This window comes from Abramis brama, assembly GCF_963993115.1.
Source record: "Abramis brama genome assembly, chromosome: 1".
Taxonomy (NCBI): Eukaryota; Metazoa; Chordata; class Actinopteri; order Cypriniformes; family Leuciscidae; genus Abramis; species Abramis brama.
In genome coordinates, this window is record NC_139963.1 from 39675251 (window position 1) to 39687369 (window position 12119).

The 12119-nt window shown below is 39.0% G+C and overlaps 1 protein-coding gene across 1 annotated transcript; it reads left to right on the forward strand.

Annotated features, from left to right (window-relative positions):
* Positions 1–1002: 1002 nt before the first annotated feature.
* Positions 1003–1793, forward strand: LOC311083011 (hemoglobin cathodic subunit beta-like). The gene is made up of 3 exons (XM_084114257.1): positions 1003–1160; positions 1264–1486; positions 1579–1793. The coding sequence occupies exons 1-3, from the start codon at positions 1069–1071 to the stop codon at positions 1705–1707; spliced, it is 444 nt and encodes a 147-aa protein (XP_083970383.1). The 5' UTR covers positions 1003–1068; the 3' UTR covers positions 1708–1793.
* The last annotated feature ends 10326 nt before the right edge of the window (positions 1794–12119 follow it).

Sequence of the window (12119 nt, forward strand, 5' to 3'; positions counted from 1 at the left end):
AACAGTTTTTCACTGTAGCATTTTTACAGTCTTTTACCGTTAAAATTACGATCATTTTTTAGTGAGTCTGCTGTGTTTGCATGTAAAAGTTGCTGCCTTTAACTTGGTAAAAGGTTTAAGTAATTTAAGTAAGTAAAAGGTTTAAGTAAGTAAAAGTACAATTCACTTGGATGTTTAAGTAATTTCAAGTTAAATTACATTAAACTGACTTTTTTGTTTAAAAAAATGTTGAATTGAGTTGAATTTAGTATAACAAAAAATGTGAGAATTGCTTATGTTATTACATTGCTTTAACTCATCAAAATAAGCTTTGACATAACTTGACCATGTAATTTTTTTTATACCGTGTGAGAGATGCTTCGGGGTCTTTTGGGGACACCAAATGGTACCTAAAGGGGTGGGGCAAATACAAAAAGAACAGGACATCCACGGTTATCGAGATTAAACAAATTAAGACAATTTTGAAATGGGAGGAACGGCTCTTGAGTGTCCAGATAAAGCAAAATGAGCTGGCACTCGTTCAAATTAAAAACTTAAATTAGATGTTGAAAGCGATAATTTAATTTAACGTTAATTTAATATTAATAATTTACATGCCCGAGCTTTTCCCCTATACGGATTCATATGTCTAAATATTAGCCTATAACATTGACTAGCCTATGTGCCATCCACTGTTAATGCGACTCATGTGCCTAGTGTTTTTTAAACATAATTAGGTTAATGGCCAGCTATAGTTTTCAACATTTTCTGAGAATGGAAGACAAATTACAACATAAAGCCTTGATTAGATTTTGGACTCTTACACACAACAATACACACAATACGACATTCGTGATTTTGATGGTTGAATCCATATTTATTTTGAGATGTACGAAATGGGTTCAATCTAAGTTCGCAGTTCTAATCAAAATGTAGCTAACTAAATCGGATCCAAGTACGAATGGGTCCCACACAAATCACTCGGCGCCTGGTGTGGGGCGAGTGCGGGTAGGCTATAAATAAAAACTCCGCGCGCATCTATCTATGTTCAGCATTCACACTTGTTGAAAAAGGAAAGAGATAATCACAATGGTGGAGTGGTCAGATTCCGAGCGCAAAACTGTTGCGAGTGTCTGGGGCAAAATCAACGTCGGTGAAATCGGACCCCAGACTCTGGCAAGGTAATGTGAAAGCGTGTCAAAGATTATATCACGTCGTTAATTCAATTATGTATTTTGAAAAGAGTTTGGATTTAGACCTATATTCCATTCCTTCATGTGACAGGGTGCTGATCGTATACCCCTGGATTCAGAGGTATTTCGGTACCTTTGGAGACCTATCCAATGCAGCTGCAATCCAGGGCAATCCTAAAGTGTCAGCACATGGTAAAACTGTGCTAAATGCGTTGGACAAAGCCGTGAAGAACATGGATAACATCAAAGCCACTTACGCCCAACTTAGCCAGCTGCACTGCGAGAAACTCAACGTCGATCCAGGCAACTTCAAGGTAAATGCTTTATTTTCTAAATTTGAGCGTATTCATAAGGATATCACAGACTGTTGTTGCCTAACAAATGCACGTTTTCTTGACCCACGCAGCTGTTGGCCAATTGCCTCACCATTATCATTGCGACCGCATTTGGACCCGCTTTCACCCCTGCAGTTCAGGCCACCTGGCAGAAGCTCCTGTCTGTAGTTGTGTCCGCTCTCACCAGCCAGTATTTCTGAAGTCCTGCTCGACATCTCTGCCTCAATTCAATGATTCAATGCATTAAAGTGTTGAAAAAGTATATAAATAAAGCAATCAAACAAGGGCTGGATTGTGAGTCTTTTTATTCATCAAGTAAATTACTTTAACATACAGCATAATGATATGTAAAGCATCATTGATAAATGAGCATCAACATTTCTCTCCAAAATGAACAAAACTGTTGCCATCATGTTCAGCATTATCAGTGAATAGTTGTTCACCTTGCAATGGTTATAAAGTAGGCCTAATATTTTCTTTTTCAATTTTTAAAACACTCAAAATGCTCTTAATTTGATCACAATTGTATACACAGACTTTCGGACGGTAGCGGTATATGCTGCAAGTTGGGCCATATGAATGTGCATATAAATGATTGGCCTATAGGATGGTTCAGAGTTCTTGTAGCCGCAGGTTATGGCATGTGAGATGTTGCAAGAATGTATGAGCCCCTCTCATAATTCTGCCATTATCCTACAGTTGTTGTTTTGTTTTGTTTTTACAGTCATTTTGGCACCAATTTTAGAACCTTGATGTAATTTTCCAAAACTGTAGACACAAAACTCAAAACAGATAACACAGGCTGTCCGGTGTTCAAAACTTTGCATTGTGCATTCATATCTATAAAGATGCCTTGCACTTGTAGAATCATTGCTTCAAATAACTCATTTATCATGAAATATTTAATTAGCACTCGGTGTTGCCTCAAGGCAACATAGTCTATTTTAGTTTATTTTTAATAAAATGAGACACCCATTTATTGGTCAAACCTATCTCAGGGGAGAAGAACTCAAATACTAATCAATGAAAGTGCAAAAAAGTGCTCACATGGCCCACAGGGGTCCATTTAGTGTCTTGTTTCAGCACAAATGCACGGGTCACATAGGCCATAGCTAGAGGATTCGGGGCCCCCTGAAAAAATACTGATGTGGGCCCCCCCACCACCCTCCACCAATATCATACTGTACAAATGAGCATGAAGGCCCATATAACAGAAGATGGTGATGTTGTTGTAAAACCTTTATTTTAAAAGTTAAATGTTTATATAAAAATCACAGCTAATAAAAACTAACAAAAAACAAGAAATTGTTAAATAATAATAAAAACAATTTTAAAAAAGTAACAGCAAAATAATGTTTTTTTTTTCCCCCATCAGTCTGTTAGAATTCATAAATCAATAAGTAAACATTTAGAAATTGACAAGAATGCAGTCAAATTTAAAAAATAAAATCATTTATTGTCTTATTTTTTAATAAAGATAATATGGAACTGGTAATATTATTAAATAAATCTAATACATGTATTAGTGCAGTGTGTTGTATTCGTGTTTTCTTGATGTAATAAATACATCATCAGCCGGCAGGTCAGGTGCATAATGCAATTCGTCCTGACTCGTGTCAATTTTTTAACTCTATTTACAATAGTGTAAAAAGACTACCAGGCAGGCTGTAGACGGTAGTTTTCTTATTACCAGCGAAATAACAATGCAAACTGTATTTAAGAACGTCTTGATCGACTGGGATACAACAACTCTCCTGGCCTTCCTCTCCTTCTTTTCATGGCGTTTCTGGTACCCTCATTTATGTTTTCTTTTCCCCGAAATTTTCAGTCAGTCATTCAGTCTTCTGCTCTTCCACCAAGTTCTTCGTTAACTTCAGGCAGCTGTTGCCTCAACTCTGATTGGTTCTGTTCACGAGCTGGCCGACTTACAATTTTATTGGGTCCATCTGATGTTTGTCACTGACTGAGTAATTAATAAATACTTTAGATCGGACTAAACCATTTTTAGGGAGGTAAGAGAAGCAGATATTTGGAAAAAATATTTAACCAAATTGCATGTTTTTGTGGTTTTCATTTAAATCTCAGGCATATAACTAATATAAATATTAGAATTATTCATACAACAGGGGCATAGTAGCCTATAACTGCTGGATTTTTACCACCTTTCACCCCACTAGCTACGGCCCATGGCTCCATATTTTCCCCAATGAAAAGTGCATTTTTCACTAATTTATGTCCAGTTAATCACCCCCCCCCAAAAATGAGCCACCTTCAGTAGTGAGTAAAGAGGTATTTCATGAACTTTACATTATATATCATCAAATGTTTTAAAGGACATTACAAAAAACTGAGGCGACATTGTACCATAATGGAATCGCATAAAACCATACCAGGTTGGAATACAAAATTATATTTGTAAGGAAAAGAGTTAGAATTATCTAAATATATTTGCATGTTTGCATGCTTTTGTAATGCACTCATAAGAGTAGTAATTCATATACTATGTCTGACTGCACATATTATGATATGCACATATCTAAAAAGGTATAAAACACAACTGACAGTTGATAGAATAGAATAGAGCTTTATTGTCAATGTAAACAACAAGATTACAAAAAGTCACCATGCTCAGCAAACAACAAATATTAGAAAACAATAACTATACATGGGATTGACATAAAATTAAAATAAATTACAAAAATGTGGGATGAAAAAGAGTAGCAATATACAATGATGAGATTAACATGTCTCTGTGGTCTTTGATTATTTAACACTGAGGTATGATGGATTGAGCAGAAGTGGCGTTCAGTATTGTCACAGCCCTGGGAAATAAACGATTTTTCTTCCTCGAAGTCCGAGCAGTGATATTCCTGTATCTCCTCCCAGGCAGAAGGTTAAACAGGTGATGGCTTGGGTGAGATGGGTCTTTTATGAAGTTTTGAGTCCAGGTCTCGTAATTGGGTCCCAATGGTATCCTGTGCTGTACTTACAATTCTTTGCAGCATTTTCCTGTCAGCCTGATTACAGTTACCATACCATGACGTCATGTTATTTTACTTTTGGTGGCACTGTAATAGAAGTTCACCAGCAGTTTCGGGTAGACCGGATCCTTTGAATGCCCTCAGGTAATATAGGCTCTGCTGGGCCCACCACTGTGGACATGTGAGTGGTCCAGTTGAGCACCTCTGTGATTTGTACCCCCAGAAATCCCCCACTATATCTTCATTTATAAGGAGTGGGGCATGTTCAGTCCTTTTTGTTCGCCTGTTTTCCCAGCCTTACTCTCTGTGTTCGGTCTGTTAAAAATCCAAAATCCAGTTGCATGTGTGCATTTAGCCCCAGATGGTTAGATAGTTTCGTGATTAGTTTGTTTGGAACTATAGTGTTAAAGGCTGAACTGTAGTTGGCAAAGAGAATCCTGGCATTGGCATTAGTCTACTTTAGATGCTCCAGAACAGTGTGTAGAGCCATGGAAATCGCATCATCTGTCGATCTGTTTGCCTTGTAAGCAAACTGCAGCTGGTCCATATTTGCAGGAGTGTAGTTCCTAATGAGTGAGAGGATCAGTCTCTCCAGGCATTTAGCTGCTATGGGAGTGTGTGCCACTGGCCTGTAGTCGTTGTGGCAAGTGATCACAGACTTTTTTGGAACTGGGATGATGGTTGATGTTTTAAAACAGGCTTGTACCATGGCAGAGGACAGGGAGAGGTCCAGTCAGCTCAGACCTCAGTCAGCTGATCTGCACAGTCCCTCAGAAGACGTCCCGGCACACCGTCTGGTCCAGCTGCTTTGTGTGGGTTGATGGTGCGCAAGGTGCATCTCACCTCGTTACCAGTGCTGTGCTTCCCTCAAGTGACAGGGCTGGCATTACTGTTCTTTTGTTGTCCCTGTCAAACCTGGCAAAGAAACTGTTCAGCTCCTCTGCTAATGCTGGCTCACTGTTGACAGGGTCTGGAGTCTTCCCCCTGTAATTTGTGATGAGGATGAGGATGAAGTGTCATACTTTGATGAGGAAGATGAGGTCATAGTGACAGTGAATCCTGCAGGGAGAGAGTGAGGGTGAGAGCGAAGATGGAGATGCGGATGAAGATGAATATGATAACTTGATGTATGATGGTTTGGTAATACTTGTGTTCCACTATGGTGCAACAGATGGATTTGCATCCCTTTAAATGCAAATGAGCTGCTGCTCCCAGCACAGAGGGCAGAGCTTCAAGAGATGCGTGTGTTAGCAGCTCCGATTACCTCACACAGACATGAGCTAAAATGTCTAAAATGTTTTTTGTTTAAATTGGAGTCGGACAATGGAGAGACTCAAGAAGAAGTGACAACATGTAGAATAATGCAACAGGACGTTTCTGAATGGTTAGTTGATGAATTTATGTTGCTGATGTGGAGTTAACTATCTTCAAGTTTTTGATTACCATATTCTGTCATGATAATCTATAAATCGCTTGTGCAAGATGCCTACAGAGTGACATGCTATTGCATTTGTGTAATGTACTGTATTGCATGTGAAAAGACGGATGCAACAACTTGAGCAGACTCTCAAATGTGCTCTACTACAACAACTCTTGCTCTTCTCAACATGGACTGCGTGTTCCCGGGGGCGGGGTTTATGTACATTTTAGGGTTAGTGATGTCACTAACCTGGGAGGAATGTTGTGTAGTCCCTACCAGCCTTTTGTTGTAGTCCTTAAAAAAACGATTTCTTTAAAAGCAAATATCTCCCTTTGCTTTGAACTTTGAGCATCGTAACTTTGCAGATGTTGTTTATATTCAAACAGCAACATTACACACTAACTAAAGTTAGAAAAGTAAAATCATAATGAACCACCCCTTTAAATTGAACAAATATATAAAAAAAACACTTGCTGCAAGAAATAACCATAGAAGAAAGAAAAAAAAAAAAAGAAAAAAATTCAAGAGATCACACTTACTAGAATCAGGTATAAAATATGTGTATTTGGCGTGCTGTCCAAGGAGAGTGATCGAGCTCGATTTGACCAGAACACAAAGCACTCCCCCCAGCCCCATCCCTGGCTGGGATAGGAATAATCGAGCATGAGGAGTTGGGGTGGAGGAGGGATGCTGAAGTTTGCTCTCTATATAAGCCTTCTTTAGCTCAGGGTGGACTGGATTATCTGAACGTGCTCCTCCCAAACTTTGTAAATAAAACAATTTTTTAAGTTAAAAATAAAATAGCCCAGTTTCAGTCAATATGAGCTAACATTGAGTTAAAGTGTGTAACCAAGCTGTTACTTTAACTCAGGTGTTCTGTCCAATGTATACAGTGCTGGGTTTCCATTTTTAAAATGTGGATTTCTGCAAATTGGTCAAAATTGGATCTGATTTTAAGCTAAGTCACAGCAAAATGTTTTGCTCATCGCCTCCTCCCCAGATTTTGATATGGCCGACACACGACCAAAGAGACGACGTTCCGATGAACAAATAACAAAGAATAGGGAAAAGAAGGAACGCGAAGTCCGAATTTACATCGGAAAAGCGTTCAAACGGTGGCGAGAACTCCACCGGCAGAAGGGCTTCAAATCCGACATTCAGGTGACTAGAAGCAATGTAAGTCTTCACAAACACTCAGATAATCATGGAAGTACCGTAAAAAAAGTTTATAGTTCGGATATAAACACTGATATCTATGGTATCAAAATAGAGTAAATCACCTTTTGAAAGGTGACACTTCAAATAAAGATGATTTCTATTACAACACAACACCAGTAGGTGGCGACAAGTTACTGTTAAATAATTTAAAAAAAAGATTCATTCAAAAAACGCTGATTCATCCAGGAATGAAACAAGTGAAGTCATGACAGGCTCTGGCTCAAACCGCTGGTTAAGTCCGGTGTGATATAAACACAAAGTCAGATTAGTGAGTTAGGCACAGCAGGTCGAAAAAGTCCCTTGTGTGATCCTCGAGGGAGCTATACCCTTGCTCCAGCAGGAGGAGATGGACTGCGGAAATATCCATTTATAATGTTCGTCATTTAATCTTGTCTGTAGATCTCTCTTTCTGTTAGGGTTTGCTTGTAGTATGAATCCAAATGATAATGCATGACGCAGAATGAACAGATAATCACTTTAATAAACACTGAAGAGAATAACGACACCACAACTAATAGAACTTTAACAAAATACAATAAACAAAGGAGAACTGAGGACTTAAATACATGAGGAAGGTAATCAACAAAATAGGAGACAGGTGACCTAAAAAACGGAAAACTGTTCACTGTTCACTGTAAACTGTAAACTGCGTTTTGGCCATTCATTAACGGGTTTCAAAGTAAAACTAAATTGTTATGGTCTCTGTGTAAACAACAAAAACGCGAATTTGTGAAATGGTGATGTCAGGCGCATGCATATTAGGCCAACATGTTGTCTATAGGCATGTACTGTTTCTTTACAAAATGACATTGCCACCTGCTGGCCTTGCATGAATTATACAGCGTTTTTAGTCATTTTCACGGATCGGTGTGGATGGAATGGTTTTGACAATGTTGTAGTCCGTACCATAGACTGTAAAAAAAGATGGACGACGCCCCTTCGCTCTCTTCCATTGATGAGAACTGAAGCCGCCAGAGTCCCGATATGGCGCTGACATATTGGAACTTGAGTCTGCGCAGTAGCGATCTCGGGACCAGACCTGCGCAGTAGTGAGCAGGAAGTAAAGCCGCGAAATCAACGCTCCGCCCTCACTCTCGCAGAATGCACTCAGGGAGAGTGGATTCTGCCAGAGCCCGTCTACGGAGAGCCTTGGCACTTCCTATTAGCCCCATTGTATCGATCTTGGTTGCAGTTCCATTAGAATTCCACTGGAGGTGATCGCGGGCGAGTGCAGAATGAATGGGAGTCTATGGGGCTATACAGCTAAATGTGTCTCTTTCACCCGATTGCCGTTGAGAAATCTCAGATTTTATTGTAGGTTTTGCAAGTTCAACATGTGTTATAGGTCGAAAGTTGAATGAACGAGTACTTATTTCTTTTCGATTTCTTACAGGTTGAGTTGTTGTTGCCCATAACACGCTAGCATTCTGCAAATGACGTCAGCATTCTGACGTCATTGACATTTTAAAAGACTTTTTAAACCAAATAAGTGACTCTAAAAAATCTAACACCCAGCAATGTGTAATTTCTTTGCATCTCCTTTCGAATACAACATTCAAATTACTAGACAAAAAATTATATCCTGAGAAAAGTGGATTTTGAGGGTTTTTCGTCATAGACCTCCATTCATTCTGCACTCGCCTGCGAGCGCCCCCGCATGGACAGAGACGTGTTAACTGCAGCCAGTCCAGAAACCGGAAGTAAGCAGAGAGTGCCACTTCTCTTCCTATTAGACATTCTCTGATTCTGCACACTTTTTTAAAAATTGATTGCAGTACGTCAAGAGGCTTGTTAAAATAAAGTAAATACAATCTCCTCAGTCCTCCGAAGATCCCGAAAAAAATGTCCGTTGGTGCTTCAGTGGATTCGCTTGAGAACCTGTCAATCACAGCTGTCAATCATGACTTTACACCACCGCATCACGTAACTAACTAAAAACCAACTTATTTTTGAAACAGACACTTGAACTTACATCAGCGTGATAAAAACAACAGCAAATGAAAGAAACCACCTTTGGAAAAAAGATATTTGAAGTGTAATTAAATTGTTTAGTTGGTCTCACGTCCCGTTGAATAACACAGGGAGGCGGGGCTTATGACCTATACTAGGACCAGTCACCGGGGGGCGATCGAGACGTTTTGGCTTCACTTTTCAGGGCTAGTGCGGCACGCTTGGTCCGTACGTGAAAAACGCACAGGAAAAAGTTTCCAGCTTTTAGTACATCATTCATCATCACCATCGTGTAAACATACCAAACAAGACAGAACCTTACTGTGACATTTGCAGCCATGACAAATTGGGCAGGACAGGGTGGACCACTGGAATATCATAATTCTAGGCCGAGTAACATGCACAGAAGAACAACGGCCAAGGTCAGGATTTTTGTTCAATAATACATTAAATTTCAGTTTATTTTTTTTCACTTGGAATATACGGCATGTGTCGCATGGGATCATTCTGTGATATTTTTGCATCTTATTTTAAAAGCTTAATGCTCGATATTCACTGCCATCCCAGCAAACACATTAACGTTGTGGCAAGAGACCCATCTATCACTGTTTTCCATGTTTGTATAGTTAGTTTATGGAGTAAATATATAGGCTATAATCTGTGTGTTTACATTCTAGCTGTTTTAAAAATGGCGGGTGCTGGTGTTCCGCGTGCGTTCGGTCAATCAGCGTACACTAACGTCACGGGTAGTTCCTATAGTGCTGGTTTAGACCCTACTCTGAAGTAGGACCTAAATTAGTTCCTCCAAATGGAGTTCCTAGAACTAAAATCGTTCCTAGTTCCTGCGGTGCGAACACGCCGACATCCGGGTAATTTAGCCAATAGTTCTAGGAACTGTGAAAAGGTTCATCCGGTCGGAAAGCGGCTATTGTAACAACGTGCGACAGGGCTGTAGCAACGTTGTTGCGCGACATTCAGCAACTGAGAGATGACGTTCTGAGTCAGAACTTCTGACAATTTTTTGTTTTTATGCTAGATAGGCCTATACAGTAGATATCCCCCATTTAGCATTTTATGTTTTGAGGTTAATTTTTTATTAGACAGATGTTAGATAATTAGAATGTTAGAAGTTTTTTTTAAATATTGTTTATCCTTATTATTACCACGGGACTATCAGTAAATTAGCCTAATTATAATCAACACCTGCAAGTGTACACTTTGAAGAGTAAAAATTACAGAAGGTTACGTTAATTCAAATTTATTAAAACTAACTGCATATATGGTAATCAAATTGCACTTCCAAAAGTCATACATTTGTGAAAAAAAAGAAAAAATCTAAATAAATGAATATACAAATTTCTTTTAAGTATAATAAATAAAACATCAAAAGCAAAGATCCGAACATTTAATGAACAAACCCGGTTCTGTAGCAATGGCAGACAGTGGTCGAAAGCCGGACGATAAAGTTTGGTAACCGGAATCAGTTCAGGAAACATCCACAAATCCAGAGGAGCAAAGAAACGAATGAGACTAAATAGCAGACTAATGAAATGAAAACCTAAACCGTGCAAGCGAGGCTACATTAGTCACATTAGAAAATGAAGTTGTAGGTTGTGTTTGAATAATAACGTATCTTATTTAGCTGAGGTAAATAAAACGCAATACTCACGTATCCTTGCTCGATGAAGAACGAGACAACACAATGAGCCCAACGGGCGGTTGAAATTTAAAAGGCTGATTTTCGCGCTTCAGGGCAGTGACGAGTACACATGTAGTCCAGTGGTTGTCAAGACACCGTTGGCTCAACCTTATCTCACATAGAAATACACAACTTTAAATTAAAAGACAATGTCAGTAACATTTCACATTTACCTAGTAAGTTACAGCTTCACCAAATTACGTTACTGGTTGTTATTTTAATCTCATGCCATCTCACTTAAACATACACAGGACATATTCACTGCGATGTGTGTTATACCTTATTATATTGCAAATTCACAACACCTGCTAATATTTACCATAGACAGTATGATATTTACAGTTAACGTAAACAGAGTTAACCGGTGCTATGGCTAAAGCTAAAGCAATTTCTTCTTTACTTACCTTGGTAATTGTGGATAAACTCTTCGTGGAAGAATTTATATCCCTTGTCCAATTTGTTCCCTTTAGTGGACGAATGTATCTCCACACTCTTCACCACATCGGCGCTGGTGAACTTCGGAAGACAACTCAGGCTAGTCGAAAACACTCTAGCTGCCATTTCTCCGCCAATAAGCTCACACCGGAACTGGGTTTACGCTTCGTTTACGTATTTCCGGTTTTTGCGTAAATCTATGGCCCTGAACAATGTTGTCAACAATGTGACAACGCTGTAACAACCTTCACCACACAACGTATTTATAGCAACCTTTTGGCCATGTTGTTAAAACGTTGTTAGAAGGTTGGGTACGTTGTGCCAACGTTCTGTGTTTGCTGGGATGAGGGGGCATACGTCATTAGTAGAACAACAGTATGAGCCAATTATGACTTAATTTACATTTTAGGGTGAACTATCCAGGGAGTAGGGAGCATAAAACACTGTAGGGATCCTGACTCAGTCAACTTTAGAAGAAGAAAAAAACTTTATTGGGGCAACTCTTCGTGGGGTTGTTTGGGGAGGTTTTGGACGGACGGGGGGGGGGGGTGTTGTTTGGGGAGGTTTTGGGGTAGTCCTACTATGATATTTGACTACATAGCCTATAATAAAATGAATTTTCACACCTGAACCAAACATATTTTTATTCAAAGATCAACAGTCTGTCATTAATATTTAGTCTGCCACAAAAAAACAGCATTAAAATCATGAACTCAAATGTCATTATGACCAAAAAAAAAAAAAAAAAAAAATTTGTAACAGTGCGTAAATCAGACATTCCAGGCTATAGTCTAATAAGCCTTATGCCAAAATTATTATTATGACAAAATTGTCGGTCAGTAAATAAGAAAACTAAATAATTGTGTATATGATTTGCCTTGTGTAACCCAACATCAGACATTAGGCCGA